The sequence below is a fragment of the Lynx canadensis genome, chromosome D1 (genome assembly GCF_007474595.2).
Source record: "Lynx canadensis isolate LIC74 chromosome D1, mLynCan4.pri.v2, whole genome shotgun sequence".
NCBI classification, from domain to species: Eukaryota; Metazoa; Chordata; class Mammalia; order Carnivora; family Felidae; genus Lynx; species Lynx canadensis.
The window spans coordinates 68,543,354-68,571,352 of NC_044312.2; the positions used below are offsets into that span (position 1 = coordinate 68,543,354).

At 42.9% G+C, this 27,999-nt stretch overlaps 2 protein-coding genes across 4 annotated transcripts in view; one reads left to right on the forward strand and one right to left on the reverse strand.

Annotated features, from left to right (window-relative positions):
• USP47 (ubiquitin specific peptidase 47) overlaps positions 1 to 16,496 on the forward strand; it is a 107,000-nt gene extending 90,504 nt beyond the window's left edge. For all 3 annotated transcript variants that reach the window (XM_030332514.2, XM_030332513.1, XM_030332515.1), the window contains 9 exons: positions 548 to 1,328; positions 6,023 to 6,198; positions 6,549 to 6,629; positions 8,642 to 8,757; positions 9,344 to 9,462; positions 11,536 to 11,666; positions 13,652 to 13,699; positions 13,791 to 13,921; positions 14,982 to 16,496. In XM_030332514.2, coding sequence (XP_030188374.1) covers positions 548 to 1,328; positions 6,023 to 6,198; positions 6,549 to 6,629; positions 8,642 to 8,757; positions 9,344 to 9,462; positions 11,536 to 11,666; positions 13,652 to 13,699; positions 13,791 to 13,921; positions 14,982 to 15,156 — 1,758 coding nt within the window. In that variant the 3' untranslated portion in view covers positions 15,157 to 16,496. The remainder of the gene's footprint in view (positions 1 to 547; positions 1,329 to 6,022; positions 6,199 to 6,548; positions 6,630 to 8,641; positions 8,758 to 9,343; positions 9,463 to 11,535; positions 11,667 to 13,651; positions 13,700 to 13,790; positions 13,922 to 14,981) is intronic.
• A 3,736-nt stretch (positions 16,497 to 20,232) lies between these two features.
• The window catches only part of DKK3 (dickkopf WNT signaling pathway inhibitor 3), a 46,446-nt gene continuing 38,679 nt past the window's right edge, over positions 20,233 to 27,999 (reverse strand). Inside the window, exons 5-8 of the mRNA XM_030332516.1 lie at positions 25,081 to 25,173; positions 23,814 to 23,958; positions 22,726 to 22,882; positions 20,233 to 21,808 (exon numbers count right to left, since the gene is read on the reverse strand). Coding sequence (XP_030188376.1) covers positions 21,589 to 21,808; positions 22,726 to 22,882; positions 23,814 to 23,958; positions 25,081 to 25,173 — 615 coding nt within the window. The 3' untranslated portion in view covers positions 20,233 to 21,588. The remainder of the gene's footprint in view (positions 21,809 to 22,725; positions 22,883 to 23,813; positions 23,959 to 25,080; positions 25,174 to 27,999) is intronic.

Sequence of the window (27,999 nt, forward strand, 5' to 3'; positions counted from 1 at the left end):
ATTATCTTGTAAAATTTTTTTCTGACAGGCTTTATTTGTTCAGGTAGGATCCAAATAAAGTCCATGATATACCTCTCAAGTCTATTTTAACCTACAGATCCCCCTATGTGTATTTATTTCCTTGTCATTTATTTGCTCTAGAATCAAGTCATTTGTCCATTAGATTTTTTTTCTATAATCTGGATTTTGGTATTACATTCCCAAAATGCCTTTATACATGTTCCTCTATCCATGTTCATGCTATGCTTGTTTTTCTAATGAGCAAGATGTGGAATACAAAAACTTTCTGAAAATAGAAAATCCAGTAAACAAGGTATCTGTGTGTGCATGTGCGCATGTGTGTGTCTCATCTATCTTAGCACAGTTTTATGGCTAATTACAAAGACATATGAACATAATATTTATTGTATTTAGTCTCCAAAAACCGTACACATTTCCTTTAGAAATGTCATCATCCCAAATTTTACAACATTTTGTCTTGTATTGAGGTGATATGAGTGAGAATGAATGTCACTAAAATTAATGATGTAACTCTCTTACTATTTAGGTATTTGTTGAAAGTTCTGAGACTTTGGATTACCAGATGGCCTTTACAGACTCTCATTTGTGGAAACTCCTGGATCGTCATGCAAATACGATCAGATTATTTGTTTTGTTACCTGAACAGTCCCCAGGCTCTTATTCCAAAAGGACAGCGTGCCAGAAAGCTGGGGGTGATTCTGGTGGTAACGTGGATGATGACTGTGATAGAGTCAAAGGACCTGTGGGGAGCCTCAAGTCTGTGGAAGCTATTCTCGAAGAAAGTACTGAAAAACTCAAAAGCTTGTCACTACAGCAGCAGCAAGATGGAGATAATGGAGACAGCAGCAAAAGTACTGAGACAAGTGACTTTGAAAACATAGAATCACCTCTCAATGAGAGGGACTCTTCAGCGTCAGTGGACAATAGAGAACTTGAACAGCACATTCAGACTTCTGATCCCGAAAATTTTCAATCTGAAGAACGATCAGACTCAGATGTGAATAATGACAGGAGTACAAGTTCAGTGGACAGTGACATTCTTAGCTCCAGTCACAGCAGTGACACTTTGTGCAATGCTGATAATGCTCAGATTCCTTTGGCTAATGGACTTGACTCTCATAGCATCACGAGTAGTAGAAGAACTAAAGCAAATGAAGGCAAAAAAGAGACATGGGACACAGCAGAAGAAGACTCTGGAACGGATAGTGAATACGATGAGAGTGGCAAGAGCAGGGGAGAAATACAGTACATGTATTTCAAAGCAGAACCCTATGCTGCAGACGAAGGTTCTGGGGAAGGACATAAATGTATGTACTTAGAAAGAAAACTCCTTGAAACAGCACCAATTGGTTTCTCAGTTTATTTAAATTTTTAGTTAAGAAAGGAACCAGCTAAGAGTTAGGTACTTTGTTCTAGGATCACCCGTAACTTCCTGGATTATAAGGGTGTTCTCTGTTGCCTTTGCTTTCATTTTCGGGGCAGTTGTAGCAACAACTGTCTTTGGACCTCCGCAGCACATCAGACCTGTGACAGCAGTGATGTCACAGCTCTGGGGAAGATAAGTGAAAAAGAAAAGGAAAAGAATTAAGAATTGTTTTAAAGGAAAGAATCAAGAATTGTTTTAAAGGAAAGAATTATGATAAAAGCCCTGAGTTAAAAACTAAGAAATAGTTTAAAAAGTAAATAATATACCAAAAAGATAAAATTTGGTATTCATTGCTGAGGAAAAGTTTTTATTTGTGCATCCCCTCTCTTCTCTTTATCCCTCAATGCAAATAACCCCCTCCCCCACCCCCTAAAAAGTCCATGGTTAACTGGGAAAGTCAGAAAAAGGAAAGGGGCTTTTTTAAAGTTGATACTTTGAAGTAAGCTCCAAGCAGAGTATAAACTAGAAATCCTCAAGTGTATAATCACAAAAACATTGAAGAGATCTGTCAGTTCAGGTATTTGGGATAAGCAGCAACAGCAAAAACACACCTACATGAAAACAATAAAATGACTTTTATAAAACATCAGATGAAAACAGCCAAAGAATGTACAAAAGTTTTCTTCAAGTATAAAAGAGAAATAGCTCAAAAAAACAAATACTTTGCATTATATTACCCCTTACATTCTTAATTTTAGTTTTCAAAACACTTGTTCTCACTTGAAGCTTCTCTGAAATTAGTAAAGCAAATATTGATATCCTCATTTGACTGATAAGAAAACTGAAGCTCATAGTGGATGGATGACTTGCCCAAAAGTACATGTGTAGCTAGTAAGGAGTGGAACCACTGCTAGAATATAAGTCTTTGAATTGAATGCATTTGCTGTTACCTTTATGACACTGGGAAGGGAGTCCCACTCTATCCATCTGTTCATCCACCCCCCCCATTAATATTTCCTGAATCTATTCAAGATGCCAGGCCCTACGTAGATGTTAGAAGTGGAGATGACAAAGATGCAGCCTCATGTTTCATCTGGTGGGAGAAGGCCCACAACCACCATGAAAGTTAATTGCTGCGATGCTTATAGTCTCAAAATTTAGTCTCTTGAAGTGGTAGAAATTATGAAATCAGTAATAAAAATGCATAAATTTGTCTTTTTAACTAATTAGTTCCCAGTAACACTGGAACCATGTGACATCCATATAGATACCTTGCAGAAACTCAAGTGGGAAAATGTGGGTTAGTGAGCCACAACGGAGACAGAAACTCTATAATAATGTTTTAACTCCCTGTGGCACTTTTACTTCATAAGGCTCATTAATTCACATCATCTCACTTATTTCTCAACAGCTGTGTGAAATTGATGCCGTTAGACACTTTTTGCTGATGAAGAAACTGGCTCAAACTGACTTAAATAATTTGCCGGGGGTCACACAGCCAGTAGGTCACACTGCTGGTCAGTCCAGCTCCTGTGATCTGATTGTAAGCCTGGTCCACATTTCTCCACCTCATAACTGCTACCCACTGTCCCTTACTTTCCTCACGTCAGAGTAAAGGAAAAATAGCCAGTAGCTACCCTTTCTTACCATCCTCAACCCTTCAAGAGCATTAGAAAATTAAAAACAGCTCCTTTTTACAAAGAGGTTAGAAATTTCTCTTAAGTGGTTTGTTTTATAATGATGTGCTGGAGAGTTGACTGCATGAGAGTCTAAACGTTAAGAATTTAATAGGAATACCTAGAATTGTAGACTGAGGAGTCTCCTTCCACCTTTTTGGAAATTCATAGTGGGCTAGTTTACTAGCATTCGTTGAAATAGTAAACATGATGATCAAGAGAACCCGTTTACTACAATTTATTTTGGTTTTCAGAAGCCGTGCAGAAGGCTTATTTGAACAGAAAAAGTGGAAACAGGCTTAGAGGTAGAGGAGTAGGGTTGAGAGCCAGCAGCCACGTGCTTCAGGAGTCTGTACTAAGACTGTTTCATCACAGCTCCTCAGAGACCTGAAAGTTGGTACCTGGGTAACATGGATGATGAATAATAATACGGGTTCTTCAGAATGATGAAATGCCAGGGTGTAACACATAAACAAAGAATTTGATATCTGAAGAGTGACATTTTATGTACAGTATAGACAATATGGGTAACAACTGAAATACACTTAAAGTGATGGTCTTTAAGCTATCTGTTATAATCCAGGAATTGTTTCGGGGAGTATGGACCTTTCTCTGAAAATACTGTTCCACTGTGACCTATTGTAGGCTGCAGGCACTCAGGGATAAATAGGGAGATCAAGGTAATAAAAATGAGAGTGCATTTGCACTGATAATTTCTTTGTACAATTTTGGTATCACTTCATTTAAGAAATATGTAAAAGAAAGAAACCCTAAAGATATTTTGAGGTTGCTCTGTGAAGAGACCAAACTCTTCAGTTTGAAGACGTAAATAGGGAAAACGGTATGATGGTAATCTCTAAAATTATAATTACAGCCAGTCAATTAAGCCAACAATTTTTGCCAGGGCTGTAGTACACATTTGACATACACTGACCCCAAGGTATAAGCACAACTATCTGCATTTTATAATAGAGGTAATTGAGGTACAGAGAAGTCAAGTCACAGTCACAAATGTAAGGTACAAGGAGGAGCCAAGAATTCATTCAGGCCAGCCCATTTCACTACAGAACCACTTGGTCCTAATCACCATATTGGACTGTATCAATAACAACAAACATTTGTATCTTCCTGTGATACATTACTGTGAGTTAGAAACCAAAATTGTGGTAATAGCTTATTGTTTGAGTAATGACTTAGAATTTACTACATTTGTCATAGCAGCAATCAGTGAGACTGGTGTAATGATCCTGTGAGAAAACTGAGGCCCAGAGACATTGGATGACTTACCAATAGCCATTTATTAGGCAACAACTGAAATCTAGTCATTGGCTTCTGATTTCTAATCAAGTAATTTTTTCATTATACCCTTCTCTCAAGAAATGTTGTACCTGCTGGATAGTATAAATAGAGGCTTATTTGCCAAAAGCTGGGTTACTTAGGAGTATTTCTTAAATTTTAGAAATGGACATTTTAAAGGAATTAAATGCTGCCTGAAAAGTTATATATAACAAAAAAGTTCATCACCATGTTTATATTCTATTTCATACTTTATGGTCACATTTTCTATAGTGAATCTGAATCTTATAACCAGAAAAACAGTAAATGGACATTAATTTATTTGAAAAAGTCCACTCAAAAATTCATCAACCCAAAAGTTGGGTCAACCTGGGAACATAAACCAGTCATGTTTGAGGGTCTCATCCTTGACTTTTTTTTTCTTTTTTTTTTTTTTTTTGAGAGAGAGCATACACTTGGGGGAGGGGCCGAGAGGGAGGGAGGGAGGGGGAGAGAGAGAGAGAGAGAGAGAGAGAGAGAGAGAGAGAGAGAATCCCAAGCAGGCTCTGCATCGCCGGCCCAGAGGCTGACACGGGGCTCCAATCCATGAACCATGAGATTGTGTGTCCTGAGCTGGAGTCAAGAGTGGGACACTTAACCGACTGAGCCAGACAGGGTGCCCCTCACCCTTGACTTTTGATGTAAATTTTACAGAAAACCAGGGCCTACCCTAGAGAGAGCCTTATGGCTCTAGAGGAACCACGGGCTTAAGGTGGGATGGCAGCTCTTGTTATACTGCACTGTCTATATTATAAGAGAGAGAGGAACTTGAGTGAAGTTGTTACTGTTTACTAGGATATGAAGACTGGAGTCTTAGAAATATTTCAGAAGTATGTTCATGAGTAACTTGTAAAGGACAAAAGATTAATAAGTATTAGAAGAAATAAAGCTCACCAAAAACAATCCTATTGCTTTGCCATGAGAGTTTATATCGAAGCTTGCAGGGGGGTGGTGGGAGTTTCTGATCCATTTAGATGCTCTTCCTGTTACGGTCCAACCACATGATAAAACAGATATCATCATATGCTCGTCTTGACAGTTTTTTCTAGTAGAAATCCCAGAACCAAATTTACTAACAATTTTTGAGGCAATTACTAGATATCTGACACTGTGCCAAAAGCATGATAAACATATTAACCTCACTGAATTCACACTGCAGTACTAGGAGGTAGGTACTACTCTCTCCATTTTTAAAATGAGGAAGTGGGTTTAAGGAGGCCAGTGGCTTGCCCCAGGTCACATAGCTGGCCGGGAAGCAGAAGAGGCACGGTTGGAACCCAGCCAGAGCCTACATTATTACTGTGAAGAACTAGGAATGTATGTAATTGAAAAGACTTTCCTGAAGTTTGGTTTGGGACTCAGCAGCGTATATAAATAAATAGATTAGCGCTTCAATCTCTCAGAACGTTGGAAGTTGTTGAAGTTGTTGGATTTTATCGTATGCTCCGTGTCCGTGTTTTTTTGTCCGTGCAACATTGTGTATTAGCTTAAAGTCAAATAACTGAAGGGGGTGCTTTTTCCCTGCTTACAGTATAATAAAGTGTATATGATCTGTTTTATTTATATTCTAAGAGTTTTTTTTTTTGCTTCGCTTTTTTTTTTTTTTTTTTTTTTTTGTACTTAGGGCTGATGGTGCATGTTGATAAAAGAATTACACTGGCTGCTTTCAAACAACACTTAGAGCCCTTTGTTGGAGCTTTGTCCTCTCACTTCAAGGTCTTCCGGGTGTATGCCAGCAACCAGGAGTTTGAGAGCGTCCGGCTGAACGAGACACTTTCATCCTTTTCAGACGACAATAAGGTTGATTAAAATCATTTCAAATAATTAGAGTCTGTTTTACATGATAGATTTGAGAACATCTTGCTCTGTTTCCAAGTAAGATGAAATAGATAGCCCTAAGAGGGTCGTTTTTGTTTTTATGTTTAGTGATTGGTCATTGTTTTTTTTCATTCATCTAACAAACATTTGTTAAGTGTTAACTGTGTGTCAGTTACTGTTCTAGGTGCTGGGAATCAGAGGTAAAAGATACACCTGTTCTCAAAGAGCCCATAATCTAGAGAATTTTTGAAGACCAAACTAAACAGTGTGGGGAGAATGGGTTGTTTATTCTGCAGAGGTAATACATCTAAAAAACTGTTTTTAATTTGTAGATTACAATTAGACTGGGGAGAGCACTTAAAAAAGGAGAATACAGAGTTAAAGTGTACCAGCTGCTGGTCAATGAGCAAGAGGTAAGTAAGCTGCTAGTTATTAAAAACATAGAGTTCAGAGATGTTGTGACTCGTCATTTCTTTTGCTGTCTCTAAAGCACAGACAGGACACTGTTTCCAGAAGCTATTTTGGTTGTGCGGGTCATGTTGCCTGTATTGCAGCCACTCATTTCTGCCCCTGTAGCACAAAACCAGACGTAGACAATACATAAACCAGTGGAATTAGCTGTGTCCCAACAGAGTTTATTTACAAAAACATGCAGCAGACAAATGTGGCCCTCAAGCCTTTCTTTGCCTTCCCTCTGCTTTAAAGTATTGTTACACATGTTGGAATGAGGCAGACTTTTCCTGCTTTGAAAAGGAGACTTGTTTGTGCTTGATTTTAAGAAATTCTCACGTAGTGCTCCAGGGGGATAGCAGTTGATCTGTAGAGCATGTAAGGACTTTTTGCGTTCAGAGAGTCATTTCAGTATTTAGCAGGCATTCATTTATCTCGTAGCCGCCATATGCTCGCAGATGTTAACTCCTTGAATCTACATCAGTTAGCTATGATGTAGATATTATTATTCCCATTTTGTAGATGAAGAAACTGAGGCACAAAGAAGTTATGTAATTTGCCCAAGGTCATGTAACAGATGCCAGACAAATGCCCAGAAGAAAAAGGCAAAGTCCCTGTTTTGGGGGTGTTTATAACATCTTAGTGAGGACCTAGACAAATGTGGAAACTAAATAGCAAAGACCGTATTCTCCCCTTCTTATCCATAGAGGATGTCTCCAAGACCCCCCTCCCCCCCACCCTCTGCCCAGTGAATGTCTAAAACCGAGGATAGTGCCGTGCTACTCCCTACATATACACTATGCTCTTACCTAGACATGTATACCTTAATAAAGTTTAACTTACACATTTGGCAAGGTAAGAGATTAACTGTTGCCAGAAATGAAATACAACAGTTACAACAGTACACTGTAGTAAAAATTATGTGAATGTGGTCTCTCTCAAAAAATCTCATTGTATTATATTTACACTTCTTGTGATGACATAAGATGGTAAAATGCGCGTGTGATGAGATGCAGTAAGGGGAATGACATAGGCACTGTGACATAGCATTGGGTTACTACTGATCTTCTGATGATTTGGCAGAAGGATCATTTGTTTCCGGACCCCAGTTGGCTAACTGCAAGTAACTGAATGTTCAGAAGGGGAAATCACAGATAAAGACGGACTGCTGAAAGGGAGAAATTTTTCATAAAACGCCTTCATTTGTCCAACAGAGAGTTTATTAAGCACCCATCATGTCTCCTTTATTTCTTCTGAGAGAGAGAGAGAGAGAGAACGAGTGGGGGGTGGGGGGGCAGAGAGAGAATTCTAAGCAGGCTCCGCATTGTCAACACAGAGCCGAATGTGGGGCTCAAATCCACGAACTATGAGATCATGACCTGAGCCGAAATCAAGAGCCAGACGCTTAACTGACTGAGCCACCCAGGTGCCCCAACCCATCATATCTCTTATATGTGAATGTTTCATCTGCGTTTGGGGTTTGTAGATAAAATGTCCCTTCTGAGACAATGAATGAACATATTTGGAGAAGTAGTATGCAGTTCCCTCATTTTAATCCATAAAAGTGATTTTTACTTTCAAAATTGCGATCACTTTATTATAAGGAGAGAAATATGAATGTGGTATTTAATCTTCACAATGACTCTGTGAGGAAGACGCTACCCCCGGTTTATAGATGAAAAAAAAAGGCCGGGGGGCACCTGCCCCTCTCCCCTGCTCATATTCTCTCTCTCTCTCTCAAATAAAAAAAATAATAATTATTAAAAAAAATTAAAAAGGAGGCCCAGAAAGGTTAAGTAAACTTGCCCAAGATAGCTTACTTAGTAAGTAGTGGAGCCAAGATTTGAACCTAGGAAGATCAGCTCCTAAACTCAGTCCTGTAATTGTCATACTATACAGTGCAAATAAAATGTCTTGTGTACCCTTATTGAATGTATAATTCAGCTCTCTGATTGTTTTATGTTTGTATTCCTAGCCATGCAAGTTTCTGCTAGATGCTGTGTTTGCTAAAGGAATGACAGTACGGCAATCAAAAGAGGAATTAATTCCTCAACTCAGGGAGCAGTGTGGTTTAGAGCTCAGTACTGACAGGTAAAGTAAAATTACAGTGTCATCAGCAATTAGAGGAAATCTTGTGTGGTCTGTTGATACGGATTGGTATGATTTTCTAAAACCAGAATTAAAGAATTCCTCTACTAAGAATTTTAATACTACAGATTAATAGAAGTAAGCAAAAGTATTAGAATTTGTTTGCACTTCCTCTGTAGGATACTAAATTTGAAATTGGGGGAACATTTCATTATAGTTTCCCCCAAATTAAAAAAAAATTTTTTTATGTTTATTTATTTTTGAGAGAGAGGAAAAAGTGTGATCGGGGGAAGGGGCAGAGAGAGGGAGACAGAGAATCAGAAGCAGGATCCAGGCTCTGAGCTGTCAGCACAGAGCCCAATGTGGGGCTCAAACCCATGGACTGCGAGATCATGACCTGAGCCAAAGTCGGACGCTTAACTGACTGAGCCACCCAGGCACCTCATATTTTCCCAAAATTTTAATGAATAATCACTTGACTTTTATATGTAAATATAGTTCATTATTCATCGATGTCAGATTCATGTTGTTGTTTTTAGGTTAACAATCTCAAGTAATAGTAGTTTAAAATGTCTTATCACATTTGTAGATTTCGTCTAAGGAAAAAAACATGGAAGAACCCTGGCACTGTCTTTCTGGATTATCATATTTATGAAGAAGACATTAATATCTCCAGCAACTGGGAGGTTTTCCTTGAAGTTCTTGATGGTATCATCCATATTTTTGTGGGGAACTATCAGTTAGAAATGCTCTGGAACTAATAGAAGCCTATAGTTTTTATCAAAGAACAAGTTTTCTTCCATCTTTACTCTGGGTTGCATTTGCCTTTTAAATATTTCTTTAATTTTGAGAATATTAATTTCTCCTTACAGGAAGTTGACAGTTTCGAAGTTTGCATTTATAGTACTTTTTACAGGAAACTCTGCTAACATTTTCTTACCTGTGTTTGTTATTTAGTTTCTTTTTTCATTATGGCTGATTTTGTTTTGAGGATGTGGTATTTATAATTTACCAGGGATTTTGAGAACAATGACCAAGTACCACAAACTGGATGGTTTCAACAATAGAAATGTGTTGTCTCACAGTCTGGAGGCTGCAAGTCTGAAGTCAGGGTGTTGGCAGGCTTGTGTCCTTCTGAGGGCTGTGAGGGAAAATTTGTTCATGGCCCTCCCCTAGCTTCTGGTGGTTGATTGGCAGTCTTTGGTGTTCCTTGGCTTGTTAAATGCATCATCCTGATCTCTGTTTTCATCTGAACATGATGTGAGATGTGCGTCTGTGTATGCTTGTGTGTCTGCTTCCGCATTTCCCCATATTATAAGGAACTAGCCCTGTTGGATTAGAGTCACCCTAATGATCTCATTTTAGCTTGATTACCACTGTAACAACCCTATTTCCTAATTAGGTCATATTCTGAGGTACTAGGGTATAGGACTTTAAATGTCTTTTTGAGGAGACACAGTTCAGCCTGTAAAAGTGACCCAGAAGAGGACCTGTGTTTGTCACACCTCCTGCTTTTAATGATCTACATGGGAACATTTAAAGTATTGTTTTTTGGAGGAGGTAATGGGAGAAAAGTTGGCTTTGGGGTGATCATATCAAGGGAAACAACTAGTTCTATGTCCTTTTGTGACTGCTATTGCCTAGAAAGATTTTGATTTTCCTTTTTTTCCCCTTAGAAATTAAAACATCATAAGATTATGATAGTTTTCCAAGGGTTCAGTAATACTAACACCTCACCTATTTCATGCTATTTAAGATCTGATTTGGTTTAAATTTCAATTGTTAAAACTATGATTATTTGACAAGTTAATAGGGGAGTCAGGGACAGCCAGGACACTATCTACTATGATGTGGAGACAAGTGTTCCAGATCGTGATTCCTTCTGTGAGTGTCTGGGGCCTTAGAGAATAACCAGTGTGTCTGAGTAGACCAAGAAGGGATGGCGAAGGACAGAGAAATTCCCCCTTGTTAGGGAGGATTGAGTATGTATTAGCAGAGATGGATTAGCCGGGAGATGTTACTGGATGGTGGGTATCTGTGTCAGTATCATTTCAGTATATATGTTAGCTTTAAAATAGTTGAGTGAGAAATAAATCATGTGAAATCATGTGATTAAATCTAAGAAACATTTCTTGACCTGTAAATTGCCAGACACCGCTAATCTCTGGTGCTACATAAATGAATAAGAACTAGTGATTGCACTCCCAATGCTCAGTCTATAAGAAAACCAGAAATTCCCCAATTTCTGCAAACCTGTAATTCCAAAATCATAGGTACTTAAGGACCAAATCAGTACAGTTTGCTCTCGTGTACACCAGAGAGAAAGGTAACAATTGAGCTGGTTTTGAAGAATCAGTAAGGTTTGAGTAAAAGAGAAGAGAGGGATTAGTGTGAGCCGGAGTGAAAAAAGAAGATAAAGTGAAGATGATTTGATCATGATGATGTTAGATTGTGGGGGTGGTAGCCAGTAGAGAAGCAAAGATTGGCAATCCAGAGAAAAGAGTAGTTGATAGAGCAGTGTCCAGCAGGACTCAGGAAGGAGTGAAATTAGGAGTCCTGGTAGGAGAGCTTGCAAAAGAGTAAAGAATTACCTTCAGAGACTGGAGGGAAGAGAGGAAATATTTTATTCTCAAAAACTTGCTGGGATAAGTGGGATCTTTTATGTGCACTTTCTAAGCAGAACACTTGAAGTAAATCTTGTTTAGTCAGGCCATACAGGAAAAGTCAAATTATGGGCCTCTAGAGAAAAGAGAAAGATGACCTAATCTTGCATCTTCATAGGGGTGGAGAAGATGAAATCCATGTCCCAGCTTGCAGTTTTGTCAAGACGGTGGAGGCCTTCGGAAATGAAGCTGGATCCCTTCCAGGAGGTTGTGTTGGAAAGCAGTAGTGTTGATGAGCTGCGAGAGAAGGTAAGTTCATTTGAAATAAATTGAACTAATATGTGTTTTTCTCCATGTTGCATAAGAGATAACCTAGGAAGTAAGTGCCAAATAGTCACGTGTCAACCTTTCTTTCTTTGTCTCTTTCATACCTTGTGACACCTTGTCACACACTCTCCTTGTTTCCTTAGGCTCCTGATGCTTTGAAAAATTACATTGGCTTTTGGCCATCCAGAAGTGGACCCCTCACTTTTAGTTACTTGAATCAAGTTTGTCCTGAGTAATTAGCATTAGTTAGAAGTTACTAGAGTAAATTGCTGTATATATTTTAAAAAGCCAAACGCTTTTTAAAATGCGTGGAATTGAATAAAGGATCTATATGAAGCTCTGTTTTGCATTTTTCAATTTAAAGGTTGGAATTCTGTGGCTCTCTGGGGAATGGGTGAATTATTCATAAGCAGTACTAGGATAATTGGCATCTTAAAAACACTTTGTTTCCATAATTCACACCAAATGCAAAAATAAATTCTAAATATATTAAATTTATATAAAAATACAATAAAATGTTAAATGTACTAGATGAAAAGGTTGAAAATATTTTTATGTTCTAGAGACGGAAAGATCTTTGTAAGCATAATACCAGAAACTAAAAAGGAAAAGACCACATAAAAGTATAAACCTTCCAGACAGCCTCCTCTCCAATTCTTCTTTTTTAATTTAAAAAATGTTTATTTTAGAGAGAGCATGAGTGGAGAAGAGAGGCAAAGGGAGAGAGAGAAAGAAAGAATCTTTCACGGGGCATGGAGCCCAATGTAGGGCTCTGTTCCATGACCCTGGGATCATGACCTGAGCCGAAATCAAGAGTCAGACACTCAACTGACTAAGCTATCCAGGTGTCCCTCCAATTTCTTCTTCTTCTTTTTTTAATAAACAACCGATAAACAAAGATAAAAAACAAGGAAGGGGAAAAATATTTGAAACAGATATGAAGCATTATGGTCCGTATTTATATGGAGCTACTGCATTAATAAGAAAAAGGTGAATAATCTAATTTTAAAGTAGGCAAAGAACTTGAATAGGCAATTCATTGAAGAATAAATACAAGTTAAAACAGTAACAGCATTCTTTACCTCTTAAAATGCTGAAAGTGTAGGAAATAAAATGCCTTGAGTTGTCAGTTTGGGAAAACAGGCAAGATCGCACGGCTTTTTTTTTCTTTTAATGTCTGTATGTTTTTGAGAGTGCACGCACATGCGTTCACACGAGTAGGGCAGGCACACAGAGAGGGAGAGAGGGAATCCCAAGCAAGCTCTGCATTGTTAGCACAGAGCCCAACGTGGGGCTCATACACATGAACCATGAGATCATGACTTGAGCTGAAATCCAAAGCTGGACGCTTAATCGACCGAGGCACGCAGGCGCCCCTCATACAGCTTTGATAGGTGGCTAAATTGACATCACTGTTTCAGGCTTCACTTTGGCATTATCAGCTCTTCAGATGTGCAAGTCCACATCTAAGAATTCATTCTCAAGAAATATTTGCAGAAATATGAAAGGATGTTCATGAAGGTATATATAGTATAGCATTGTAACTAGAAAAATTAAAAATAGGCTCAGTGACCATTGGTAGGGAATAAAATGGTATATTGTTCAGCTGTTGAAGATCATGAAGTTATTCTGTGTCCTATTCTTATATATAGGCTATATAAAAGTATTATATAGAGAGGTTTCATAAATATAATTTTGTGCATTTTAGATATATGTGATGTAGTTTATATGTGCATAGGAAAAGGTCTAGGAGGAATATACTAAGTTGGCATTTCTGGGACATGGTATTTGCAGGGTGGACAAGAGACGATTTCACTTTCTGCTTTTTTTTTTTCTAATTTCTTATATCAAACATTTATTCCATCTTTGAAAACATCAAGCTATTTCTGTGTGGGTTAAAAGGTTGATAACTTTTTTAAGCAAATTTATTTTTTAAATGAACTCATATAAAATGTTTCCTTTTACAGCTTTGTGAAATCAGTGGAATTCCTTTGGAAGATATTGAATTTGCTAAGGTAAAGTCTTGAGAATGTTTGCCTTTGGGTACTGGTGCTCAATAAACATGGCTGTCAGCATGATTTATTCATTCATTTATTTTTTCCTTAGGGTAGAGGAACTTTTCCCTGCGATATTTCTGTCCTTGATATTCATCAGGATTTGGACTGGAATCCTAAAGTTTCTACCCTAAATGTCTGGCCTCTTTATATTTGTGATGATGGTGCCGTCATATTTTATAGGTATCTTTACAGTGTATTTGTTATTCATAGTGATGTAACATTTTTGTTGTCCATAAGTATCTTGTTTTCCATAAATACCTTTACTTTTTTTATGGTATAAAGCAGCCCTGACCAGTACTTAGTACAAGAGCCACACATTACATTTTGAATTTTTCTAGTAGCCACACTTAAAAAAGTAAAAAGAGGGGCGCCTGGGTGGCGCAGTCGGTTAAGCGGCCGACTTCAGCCAGGTCACGATCTCGCGGTCCGTGAGTTCGAGCCCCGTGTCAGGCTCTGGGCGGATGGCTCGGAGCCTGGAGCCTGTTTCCGATTCTGTGTCTCCCTCTCTCTCTGCCCCTCCCCCGCTCATGCTCTCTCTCTGTCCCAAAAATAAATAAAAAAACGTTGAAAAAAAAAAATTTAAAAAAGTAAAAAGAAACCGGTGAAATTAATTTTAATAAAATATTTTAACCCATTATATCCAGAATGTTATCACAACATGTAGTCAATATCAAAAATTGTTCATGAGATATTTTACATTCTTTTTCTTACAGTAATTCTTAGAAATAGTGTGTGTTACGCTTCCAGTAGGTCTCAAGCTTTCAGTAGGCACGTGTAGCAAGTGGCTACTGTGTGAGCCAGCACAAATACGGAGGAAAAAGAATAGTCATTGATGCCTGGCAGATAAGAGTTCTGACTAGGCTTTGTTACTTACCTAACTCCTCGTCATCTGTGAAATGGTGACAGTGACGTCAGCCTTGCAGGATTTTCTGAGAACAAGGACTACTGCATTTAACAAAACTGTCCATAGTACATGTTATATATAAATGTTCTATCAGTGGTGGCTGTTATTACACTTACAATAGCATGGGAATTTTTCTGTACCATTTTTAGAAGTCATTGCTGTGTTAATATAATAAACACATTTGCCATCCAGGACATCTTAGTATGAGATTATTTAACTTCACCAGTGACAATCAGATTTCATTTTCTTAACAAGGAGCATTATAACATTCAAGCGTAAGTTACTAAAGGCAGATGGCTATACCAATCTAATATGTAATTAATATTTTAAATGTAGGGATAAAACAGAAGAATTAATGGAGTTAACAGACGAACAAAGAAATGAACTGATGAAAAAAGAAAGCAGTCGACTGCAGAAGACGGGACATCGTGTAACGTACTCACCTCGGAAAGAGAAAGCACTAAAAATATATCTGGATGGAGCACCAAATAAAGATCTGACTCAAGACTGACTCTGCTAGTGTAGCATTTTCCCTGGGGGATTTTTGGTTTTAATTAGATGGTTCACTGCTACTGTGTAGTGCCGTTATGGCCGGACATGGTTAGGGGTAACCCAGTGACACCAGCACTGATTGGACTGCCCTTCACCAATCAGAAGCTCAGTGCCCAATGGGCCACTGTTTTGACTTGGAATCATGTTGTGCACTATAGTCAAATGTACTGTAAAGTGAAAAGGGATGTGCAAAAAAATAAAAACAAAAAACAAAAAGCGAAACCTGCTACTAGGAAAGGGGGAAGGGGAACGAGTACACTTCTTTTATTGCGGACAAATGTGCACATAGCCGCTAGTAAAACTAGCCTCAAACAGGATGCTCATAGCTTCATAATAAAAGCTGTGCAAAGGCCATGAATGAATGAATTTTCTGTTTATTTCACTGATACACACATTACCTCATTGACAATTTGGAAGTAAATGCAACTGTGTGTTGACTCTTGGAAAGCAGCAAAAATAGGAGCTGAAGAGAGAAATTCTTAGAACCAGCCATAACCCAGTAAAGAATTGTGAAGTTGTGTTTTTATTTTGTTTCATTTTTTGCAAAGTATTAAAACATTATTCTGGAACATCAAAACGTTTCCCTTAGACCGCTCCCAGCAGGTAGCAGCTCAAATTGCTGCAATATTGTAATTATAACTGATTGTACTTAAGTTATGGATGTAGAGAATATGGTTCACTCGTTCATTCAGCATGTAAATAAAATTGATCCTATTGAGTTATCATAATTGCAGTTCAACTATTTCCCATGGTTATTCTTTTCACGTACCATTCATGATGTACATTTGTGTACATTGAGGAGTATAGCAGTCTATGTACATGTAATCCTCAGTGAGGTTCCTCAGTGCTGGGTCCCATACAATTGTATTTGCCCTTGTTAATGAGGTTTTTCTGTTCAGCGGCTTCAGTTTTTTCCTTTGTACATTTACTTTTGAAGATTTACTTCAAGTTTGAATCTTCTCGAACCCTTGTAAGTCCCACTTTAATTTTTGGAGTTGATTTGTAGTTACATGTAGTTTAACTTTGCGAAAGCGTCTTAACATCGTGTTGAAAAAAACTTGCTAGTAAGTCAGGTCATAGCACAGGCTGATGTAGTCAACATGATTTCATTGCAAAGTCTATTAGAATGGGCAAGTTTTTGCTTTGCTAAATATGACTTCAATGAACACAATTCTACATAAATTTTGAAAATGCCATCTAATTTATAAAAATCAATTAAAAAGGTTTTGGTAAAACTTTTTCATGCCAGATGCTGTTTACAACGATGAACATGCCAATAAAACATTTGTTCATTCTGTTGTGTTACTTTAGTCATTAAACTTTTGTGGATGAAGAGTCTGGGTTAAGAATAGATTTATTTTCTTTAATATTTTGTAATGAGTATTGAATAATTCTTTCTGTAAGATACGTTTACAGTAAAGTTCTCAGATGAAAAGATGTTAATACTTTGGAGGATCCTGTCAATATTTCAAAATCAGATTTTTACCTTATTTCCTTTTAAGAAAGAATTAGAAAATAGTATTAGCAGATGTTGGCTTTGTAGTTTGAATATAATTGAGAATTCCATAATATCTTTAAAGTTTCTTGGAATCCACAGGGGGAAAAAATATTTTCTAAGGTATTTTTCTGGCTAATTTTTATTCCATGTAAACTGTATGCATTCTGCTAAATTTCATCTAAGTACTGTTCTGAGTCTGCGTTAGGGGGTTGGCGTTCTCATAGTCTCCTCTGCTTCTTGGAAGCATGTGCAGTGAATTGTCTTTCCAATCACTTGGATTTTCTGGTGTGACATGACAACTCTTTGGTTCTGATACAGGCCTACTTACTTGGAATTTAGGGGTTAATAAATCGAGTTTCTGCGTTTGAGGACTGACTCTGTGCAGCAGGAGAGGCCAGTTGTCAACAAAACAGGCTTTGGGCTTGGTTTGGTTTGGTTTCGTGTTCCTTTAAGAGCAAACGGTAAAGTTCTCACACCTGCTCCTCATTCTGTGCCTTCTGCCCTGCTTTTTGTTTTGTGTTTGCTGCTGCTGATTACAGGCATACTACAAATACCAAGAGTGAAGAAAATAGATCTCATTATAGAAAAAAAGTTGAAGCTTCCTGCTTTTCAGTGCCTGATAGAGTGAGAGCACGGTGTTGCACTTTGACCATTTCAGTAAAGGGAGCGACGAACTGTTCAAACTCAGTTTGTGGTGATGGGCGCAGTAATTTATGCGAGGGCGGTTAATGTGATCCACCTCCCTCAGATTCAGAGAATCACTTGAGGCAGGAACCAAGAGGCAGAACGCTCACTGTGTGGATCAGTTGCCCAAACGCAGGGCAGCGGGGCCTAGTGATCACTCATCTGCTGAATCTCCTGAGGTGGACACAGACCACATGCAATAAATCGTGACCCTGTTCCTCAGAGGTCGCACAAGGGTTTTGAAGAGCTTCTACCATGGGAGAGATGGGTTTGCATCAACCAGGCATGCCGTGGGAGAACCAAGTACCTACGTATCTGAAGCAGGTGCTGAAGGTGAGGAGTGCATTCTGGTCAGAGAAGCAGAAGCTATGGTTTCAGGACTGTGCTGTGTCTGGCTGGTCTGTAGAAGCTTGCTAGTTCAAAGTCCACCTGTCAAACCAAGGTGTAAGTAAGGGGTAATAGCTACGATGAGATAAAAAGAGCAAAGGAGCCCTGCACTAGAGTATTTGGCGATCTGTTTCATAACGGATGGGAAGTACTTACAGATTCTGAGAAAATGGTGGGGGAGGGGGCCGTGAGGCTCTGCCACAGCTAGAAAAATCGTTGCCAGGCTACACGGTTGGGAATGGTGGTGTGGTCCTTCTCTAGGCCAGGAGAGAGCTAAAACTTACTACATGGTTGAAGCTAAATGAGTACACAGAATCTGAGCATGGCTAATCAGTGTTGTTGCTAAATCTGGAAGTGACCTGTGAATGTATGGAATACAATAAAATCATTTATTCTGGTTCATTTGCTAGTATTTCCTTTGCAATTGGCTACTCTAGTTCTGCTGAATTCTGTCTCTTTGTTTAGCATCAAGACCCTAACCATCTCTTTTGCACTTGTGACTTAACAAATTGTAGTCTAGAGTATATGGAATAGAAGATAATCTGAAGCAGCTTTTTTTTATTTGCTAAATAAAACTATTCCATCTAAAGTCTGTGTAGTTTTTGAAAAACAAGGCAATATTTTAGTCATTAGCAGTCAGAAGCCTTATAAGGCAATTTACATTTTTAAAAGCAAAATTGTGTGGAATGTATAGTTTTCTAGGGGCCTAGTAAAATATTTTTTTTATCAGGTTTGCAAAGGAGTTCATGGCCCAAATAAAGCTTATAGCCATCTAGACTAGGAGTACATGTCATCAAAGGTGCTCCTTCAGTGCCATTCCTGTGGGGAAGAAGGGTGCTATGTGACCACCTGATTAGTTCTGGTGTTAATTTTCAAAAGTCAGCTTTTAGAAACAAGAATACTTGACAAGATCAAGAGTGCGTGAAAGTGTGTGTGACCATTCAGAAAAGCGCACAGCGATCATTAGGGGCCAAGCTAGGAGGGCAAAAAAGCACTGGGGAGAAATGCTCTGCCCCTTCCCCATGACAGCACGCCTCTTCATCCCCTCACCAGCTCATCTTTACTGGAGAAACAGGTCTTCTGACTGGTCAGAGCCTGAGAATTGACCAGGCCAGGAATGATTAGTGGACCTTACAGCCTTGCCTGAGAAGTGGGGAACATACTTCCTTTCTGCTTTCTTTGCTCCCAACCTGCCTCTTTCCCCAGTGAACTGAGTGTTCAGCCTCTTTTATAATGCTTAAGTAACCCATTTAATTAAGGAGTACCGGTTTGTTGAGAGAGAAATACGCAGTGGTTCTGTTTTTCCAGTAATGGTGCCAAATGTGTTCTGTCAAATGCAGTTTCCCACTGGAAGTGGGCTCTGAGGACAGGGGAGCAGGGTGGATCCGCACATAAATTCTGTGAGGGAGGGACTTAGCTTTATCTTATGTACCATGGTCTCCTGGTACTCATGCAGGTAGGGCCTGGCGCAGTAGGAACTCAAAATTTTTGCCGAACAAAATAATCTCCAGCTTCATTTCCACATGCTTGTTCAAATTCACCTTGCCTTCCAGGCACTGTGAATTACTTGCAGTTTCCTCTATGTGCCAGCCCTTTTTCTCACCTCTCTCCCTCTGCCCTGGCTCAGAATGCCCTTTCCTGTTTCTTCTGATCACCTGATAAACTCTGATCTCTGAGAGCCAATTCCCATGCAGCTGAGTGTTCTCTGGGGCTCCCATCACCGTTCTGACATTGGGTTGACTGCTTTGGTGGGTGCTGGGTTTAATGTGTATCTCTCATGAGGCTGTGATGCGCCCAGGGTATGGACCCTATCTGGCTCAACCTGGCAGCCCCACAGCAGATCTTAGCACCTGGTTCTGAGTAGGCTCTCAGTACCTGTTGAGTAGTAAGGATGTAGAGTGGTCCTGGTGACTTTTGACACTGAGTAGAGTTCAGCTCTATATTTGATCTTAAAATCATCAGTATATCCTGGGCCTACTGTACTAGATTTTTTATTTGACTTTTAGCACTATCGCTTAATATTTTTGAGCTTCCTTTTTTTTTTTTTCATCTGCTAAGTGAAAAAATACTCGTGGATTCAATGAAGATTAGAGATGATAGAGGTAGACTGCCTAATCCGGTGACTGCCCCCTCCCCCAGCAGACCTTAATATATTGTCTTTTTATTATTATAGTCCCTGAAGATCTATGTTCTGGCCCAGAACCGCATTTGAGTGGAAAGAAGAGTCATATACACTCCATTTACTCTTTCAGAAGACAGTGAAGTATTGACACTCTTAAGACTAATGCCTTACAAAAGCAGTGAACATTTCTAAAATATTTTGATGCTAAAACCGGTGTGCTTCACTTGAATGTTAAAGTCACTTACGTGGAAGAGTTTTTTGGTTTTGTTTGTTTGTGGACAATGCAGATCATTCCCATTTTATTTATTCAAAGTCAAAAAGAAAGAAGACATCCAAGAACTATAAAGGAGTCGTCTAAGTGATTTATGCTTGATTTTTAAATGCAACATAGATGTTTATACATAATTTAAAACTCAAAGCATGCTTATACAATCATGTGCAATTTTAAAATTTAACTCTGGATGAATACATGATGGAAACAGTCAATGGCACCTGAAAATACCATTTGCAGAACAGCATCCAGTCCAGTGCTCTCAGTGTGGATGTTACAACCATATTTCATAGAGCCTTGCTTGGTTTGATTTTCTCCACGTGGTTTATAATGGTCTTCAGTTGCTGGTAAGTGATTTTGCAAATTTCATTTATAATCCTGGCCCTACAATCACTGTTTCTGACAAGTTAACATATATCTTATGCACCAATCGTAGTACTTTCAAAGTCACTAACATAACTAACTGCCATAGGGGGACAGCATCAATATCGCTGGTCTCCACTAGAATGATGGCCACCCCCACACTGAGGAGAATGCTATTTCTACCAGTAGAAGTTTAATCTTACAGTGAACTAGGTTGGCCTTACTTCCAGATACGCCTCAAAAACAAAAAACAAACAAAAAAACCCATCCTCCCTCCTTTTATGGAGTGCTTTCTGTGGCCGTGAGGCTGGTGGGCAGAGCACTGGGCTTGGAATCACACCTGGGTGCATCTTGCTCTGATCTTCACTAGCTGTGTGACTTGGGCAAGCAACTTGATGTCTCTGAGACACCAAAATCCTGACAGATGGGGAGACCACCACCCTCCTCACCGGACTGGCAAGTGATGCAGAACTGCTCCCCTGGCACAGAGGTAGGAGCCGAGTAACAATGATGAAAGAACAGGGACACATGGAACACAGAGTGCACAGAACACGTCACCCACAGCAGCTGAAGGCAAAGCCTGCCTGTGCCTGTGGGAAGAAATGCGTGGAAAAGCCACTTGTTACATTTTCACCAGGTTTACGTTTGCAAAGCAGGGCACTCTTCTCCACCTGTGTAAGAGTCAACATTTCCCCAAAACCCATCATGGGGAAATCTGCATCCTTTCCCCTTGCCTCCTCTCCAGCAATTCTCCAAGGGATGTAGAACAAAATGAAATGTGCCAGGTGCCAACCAGCAGAGGCAAAGCAGCCAATGATCTGGACGAGTTTAGCAGCCCTCCACCCTCCCATACACCCCCATCTTCCCCAGGCACGGGAACCGTGCACAGTCTGGGGGGGGGGTGTTGGGCAAATACACAGCACCTCATTTTGTTTCAAGCCAGAGGGAACATGTACTGGGAAGAGGCCGTGGAAAAAAGCCCGGTAAAGCCCACACCTAGAGGACACAGCTGGGGAAATAAATTAGCTATTTCTATTGCATGTCTACCCACAAAACAAGCCTGGGTCTAAATCTCTTCTCCCTCCAGGAGCTCAGAGGCAGCACCGGGCTCCCCGAGAGCCATTTCCACAGACAGGCTCCTCTCCAGGTTCTCCAGCTCCTGGCGCACCTCCTCAATGAAGCTGCCATCTTCGTACTCGTTGGGGGCCCCTCTGGGCACCAGGCTCTCTCCGTCCTCACCACGGCTCCCGATGAAGGCCGGCTTGCACACGTACACCAGGCTGTGGCTAGGGAGAGACCGGGCAGGGACTCAGCCGAGGGCCATGTGTCTCCGCAGGGGGAGGGCGTGTGAAGTTGGACTCATCAACACGGGGAGACCCAAGCAGGAAAGCAAAGGCCCCGCGCCTGGAACTCACCTTCACCCCTCCGCTAAGATCTCAGTGGAGTCTCACTTTCCTGTCCACATCTTACTTTAACAAACATTGCTGAGGGAAGGCCACTTTTACAGGGATGGCTGCACACCTCTGATGGAGGTCTGTCTTCCTGTGAGACTCTCTGGGGCAGGCCCTGAGGACTTGGGGGCCCGACAGTTCATGGCAATGTGTCACCCCTCTCAGCCCCCTGCCCATCTGGGCCTCCTGGTGGGAACAATTCCTGACGGTGGGGTGGAGCCTGTCATATCACGAGACAGGGCCAGGGAGTTCTGTCTGCCCGGCCACCCTGGGTTCTGCTGGAGGGAAGGTTGAGAGTGACTGCACAGAGGCCACACCTCTCCTTCACGGTTTCTCAGCAGCTTATGACACCATCAGTGGTGCCCTCCAATTTGGTGGCCCACTCTCTAGTTTCCCTTCTACCTCTGTGCCTTCTCAGTCATCTCTGCCAGCAACTTCTCAGCTTGTCCTTCACAGTGATGGTCCTAGGCGGGAGCTCTTCTGCCTCTACACCATCTCCCTTGGCCACCTATTCATGATGAGGCTTCAACCACCGTGCGGATGAGCTCTGCATCTGTACCCCTGGCCACACCTTCTCCCGAGCCCCAGAACGATAGATCTGACTATCAGATGCTCCATCCAGAAGACCCAAGGACACCTCAAATTAAACCTACCCTGAACTAAATCCACATCACCCCTCTGCTCCTGAGATCCTACTGGGTGGCATCTCATCTGCTCTCAACCTCTAACAGGGAGGGCAGGTGGGGCCTCACCTGTGGGGTTGGCAGAGAAGGCCACTGGCACACGGACATCGGTCCAGAGCTCCATCAGGCTCTAACTCCCAGGTGATGAGGTCCAGAAGCCGGCTGGCGGGGTCATGGCACAGCTCACCCTCCACGGGCAGGGGTGTGCACACAGGAAACAAGAGACCTAGGGCCAGGGGAAAGTCACCCCTGTGTGCCCAGCACCAAGCAGGCAGGTACCACAGAAGGAAGCAGAGAAATGGGGTGGAGCCCCAACTTTCCAGCCCCTCAACCTCGAAGTGGAGGTTAAAATTAAAGAGGTGAAATGAGAAGAAACAAAATGGCAGAATGGGCTGTGGAGGGAATGAGTCTGGAAGGCTGGAGCAGTTAGGGAGGACTGCCTGGAGAGGGGGGGCTTGTGCTCGGTTTTGAGGCCAAAGGTCTGGAGAAATAAAGAGTGTAAGAAAGGCCCTCAAGGCTGGGACACAGCAGCAACAGAGGCCTGGGGTTGGCTGTGGCCTGGGGGAAGCCTTGAAAGGGAGACGGAAGAGTCTGATGAGACAGAGCAGAGCAACCACAGCTGCCAGAGGAGCCACACGGAGCGCCGACCTGGAGGGAAATGGCTGGGACAGAAGGTACCAGGCGGGCTGGGGGCTGCAGAGGCTGAGCTGGGGAGGCAGCTGAAGGAGACATTTTCAGAAACACTGCAGGAGGGAAGAGCCTGAGCGACCTCACCCACGAGGGCCAGTGAAAATGGAAGACTGAAGGGGGACATCCTCAGAGGACAGGACAGGGCCAGGTGCTACCTTCAGGGCCTGGGAAATGAGGTGGAGAGTGGAGAGGGCTTGTTCCTCCTGCCCTGGGCTCATGCATCCTGAAGGGATTTAACTTTTCTAGGTGTCAACAGGAGACACAGACAGAAGACCTGGTGGCCCGCTCCAGGTGGGGGCCTGCCTCAGGCCAGGCTGTGGGGCTGGGATGCACCCTGAGTGTTTGGGAGACTGCCAAGGAGGTGGGAGCCTGCAAAGGTGTGTCTGGCACAGATGGGGCCGCAGGAAGACCAGGATGGTGGAGCTTGGGACAGGGCTTGCCCCGTACCCAGTGGAGAGCCCACCCACCTCTCTGGAAGGCACAGCACAGCCCAGGCTGGCAGTCCCTCTGGTTGTCACAGATGGTCCCGTTGCCGCCTCTGGTGGCTGCCTTGGTGCAGTGACCCCAGACGCACAGCTGGTCTCCACAGCACTCACTGTCCCGGGTGCAGAGCTGCGGGCAAACAACAGCATGCTGACTCATGTACTGTCACTGTCCCCAGCCCTGAAAATGCCACACGTGGGTTAACCACATGCTCCCATTATACAGAGGAGGCAACTGAGGTCTGAGGCTTGGGGGGCTTTTAGTGGAAGTTAAGGGAGCAGAGATGGGAGAACACTGGAAAGATGGCACCTGGGGTGAGTCACGTATCTGGAGCATTTTCTATGTAGCTTGAGATTTTGCAAAGGACGTAGTGTTTCCCCCACAGACTTGTGCCTTGCCTCCTTTTTATTAGGCGCCTAGGTCAGGAAGGAATGTGGCTTATGGCCCACAGCTGCAGGCAGCAGCCTGATTTGACAGCTGACTAAATCCAGGCCCAAGCCCGGAAGGCCATCTGGATGGGGAGGGCGTGGGGGTGCCACAGTTTGGAGCTGCACGCGGGACTGACAAGCACGGAGCACACCGGGGCCCCACAGTCACACTTGGAGGTGGCAGGCTGGAGGGACACCTGCAGCTGCCTGACCACAGCTGGCACCAGACAGGGGAGGAAGAAGCCCTCTGTTTTCCAAACTTGTTATCATGCTGTGTTATTACTGCCTCAGTAATGAAAAAGGACAAGAAAAGTCAATGAGCCCATATGGCTTTGTCCAAAACATCTGTTGGGTGGAGGGAGTCCCTGCTTCCCTGGCTTCGTGCTTCTCTGTGGAATCTCTATCAGGGAAGTCCTCTGGCTTCTTCCGGCCCTCCCTCCGCCCTCTCTGGGCAGATGGGGAGAAAGATCTGGAGGGTGGAGGGTGGGGGGTGGGGGCTGCAATAGTGTCACTGGCAGCATCTACGGGGATGGGTCTACCCCGGGGGAATGACAGGTACCCGGTCCCCGCCTTCCCTCCCTCCTCTGTCACCCATGAGATCATGCGGCAAGTGAGGGTGGTGGCAGGTCTGCAGATGGCCTCCTTGTCACTCCAGGAGTCAGCCCCATTGGGCCGCATGGAGAGGCTCTTCCAAGCACGGACATGGTTAAAAGCCCCACAGAAGACTTCCGGGAAGGCTTCTCCCCCAGGTCTCCTTCTCTGGGACCCAGCCCAGCCCCCAAGACCCGGTGCTGCAGCCGCAGATGCCTCTGGGCACACTCACCGTCTGCTGGTCCCGGCAAGGCTGGCAGGTGTACTCGAAGCTAGCAAACTGGCAATACCTGGCGGGCCCGCAGTCCTCGTCAATGATGCACTCCTGGGGAGGGGGAGGGGGTGGCTTCATCAGCGGAAGGCAGAGCAGCAAACCCGCAGTGTCCCATTTTATCCCAGCACGCCCCCAACCCAAGGCTCAGGGTTCTCCAGACTCCCCCTCACTCCACGGCCATGTGGACTCCTGCTCCTCAGTATCCACACCCTCCAGGCCGGGCGGGGCCCTCGCCCACACAGGGCGCCTGGGCCTCTGCCCTCCAGGACGCCGACCCAGTTCACACAATGGCATCTGTGTGCAGCCCCCGCCTCACATACCCAGGGCGGGGAGCACGGAGACTCGGGGCCATCTCCAAGCAGAGCAGATGGATTTAATAAAAGAGCTAATGAGTTCCAGCCCCAGGCGGCTGCACAGGAGGGGCTGGAGCCCAGGCTGCTGACCATGAAGGAAAGGGCCGCAGAGGGTTCCCGTGGCCCCCCTCCTCAGAGTCCCGGGTCTGGGGCTGCCAGGCAAGGGCAGTTGCTAGCTTCCAAAGGAAGGAGGAGGGCGGCTGGCATGGGCCCTGCAGCCCAGCTGGCTGGAGAAGCCGGGGAGAGAGGGAGGCCGTGGGAGCGGGCTGGTCGGGAAGAGTCCCCTTACACCAAACTAGCCACGCCGTCTGGGGCCCCGTGGCCTCTCTGCACCTCCGTTTCTAGGTCAGAGGCAGGGGAAAGTCATCTCTACCTGCTGTCGGGTGGAGCCACGAGGTGGATCAGGGGGCATGGAGCACCCCTGGGGCTGGCACCCTGCCGGGTCCTCCTAGTAGGGCTTCCTCCTGGCCTCCCCATGGCAAGTGGGGCAGCTCTGCGAGAGGGGTCCTTGCTCTCAAAAGGAGGGGTCAATATTTGTCCTGTTCCATACCAGCAACCCTAAAATGCCAGCATGCCACCATCGTGGTTTTTACAGGTGAGAAAACAGGCTCAGGAAGGGGCAGAGGGCTGCCTCAGCGCAGGGTTGGGTCACGGGCTGTGCCCCCAATCTGTCTGAACCCCAGAGCCTGTCGCGGCCTGAGAAGTCCACGGCACTGTAAGTAAGCCATAAGACCACCACCCGCTCCTAGACACATTCGGCTCAGCCAGAAGCATCCAGGTCCAGGCACTGCTTCCAAAGCAGAGAAGCAAGAGAATGGGGTGGGAGAGAAGAAAGGAGAGCCAACAGGCAGGGAGTAGTTTCTCTGAATCTGGCCATGTCTTGAGGCACTGGGATGTAAACACGAATATGAAAAAGTCCTTACCCTCAAGAACTTCTAACTCCATTGAAAACAACCCCCCGCCCCCCCCCCCAAAAAAAACTAACAGAAAAGGAGACAAAAGACACAGACAACTTACGAAAACAAAAACCCTTCTGCCTCTTCACACAGGAAAAGATGTTCAACCTCACACTTGAAAAAATGTGACTTAAAAGAGCAGGATACCATGTTTTCACTTAGAATGGACCCAATTAAAAAGGTTGATGATATCTGTGGTAGGCAGAGAAATACCCCTTCCCCAAATGTCCGACTCCTTGGAACCCGGGACGCGTCACATTACAAGGCAAGGGGAAATTAAGGACACAGGTGGAATTCAGGTTGCTAGTCAGCTGACCTGATGGTAAGGAGAGACTCCTGGTTATCCAGGTGTGCTCAATGTCATAAGGGGCTTTGAAAATGGAGAGGTGGGGGGCAGAAGAAGGGTCAGTGTCAGAGTGATGCCACATGAGAAAGACTCCAGACTTCACTGGTTTTGAAGATGGAAGAGGGCCATGGGCTAAGGATCTATCTCTCCTAGAGCCTCCAGAAGGATCTCAGTCCTGCTGATACTCTTAAGATTTCAGCCCAGTGAGTCTCGAGTGGGACTCCTGATCTCCAGAACCATAAGATGATCAATTTATATTGTTGTAAAACCACCAAATTTATGGTTGTTACAGCAGCGATAGGAAACATTATAATATCCCATGTTGGTAGAGATTTGAGAAAGTTGGCGTTGCCAGATGCTTTGGGGGTAATTAAAACTGAGCTGGATGTTTTTTGCAGGCAATTCATCAGTTTCTATAAAAAAATTTAAATGTGTATCTCCCGACCTCATAATTTCTCTTCCAGATGATTATCCTCAGAAACACTTGTCCATATGGACAAATATCAGAGCACAGGGATTTATTTTTTAAAGGGTTTATTTGTTTTTGAGAGAGAGGGAGAGTGAAAGCAGAGGAGGGGCAGAGAGGGAAGGGGACAGAGGATCTGAAGCAGGCTCTGTGCTTACAGCAGTGAGCTTGATGAGGGGCATGAAATCACAAACGTGAGATCATGACCTGAGGTGAAGTCAGAGGCTCAACCGACTGATCCTCCCAGGTGCCCCATGGATTTTATTTTTTTAAGTAGGCTTCTTTCTCAGGGCAGAGCCCAATGTGGGGCTTGAACTCATGACCATGAGATCAAGACCTGAGATCAAGAATCAGATGCTTACTTGACTGAACTATCCAGGCGTCCTGGAATACAGGAATGTTTAAGGCTATACTGTTATTTTATTGTAATCCAGAAATAATGTGAAAGCCCAGTGAGAGGGAACCAATTAAATGATCGTATATGCGGTCACTTCTTAGGGAAATGCCAGAGGGCGGACATTACAAAGAATGCGGTAGCACTGTTTACAATGGCTCAAGAAATAAAAAGAGCAAATGGAGGACCTGCAGAATTCCACTTTTGTGAAGCAGAATAACTATGTGCGATCCATGCCTGTGTCCAGCACGGTGCCTGGCGTATAGAGGGCACGCGATAGTTAAGCGTGGAATGGATGAAACCCCTTGATTGTTACTGTGGCAATCAGGCCAACAAAATGCCGATCATTAGCAAGGATTTGG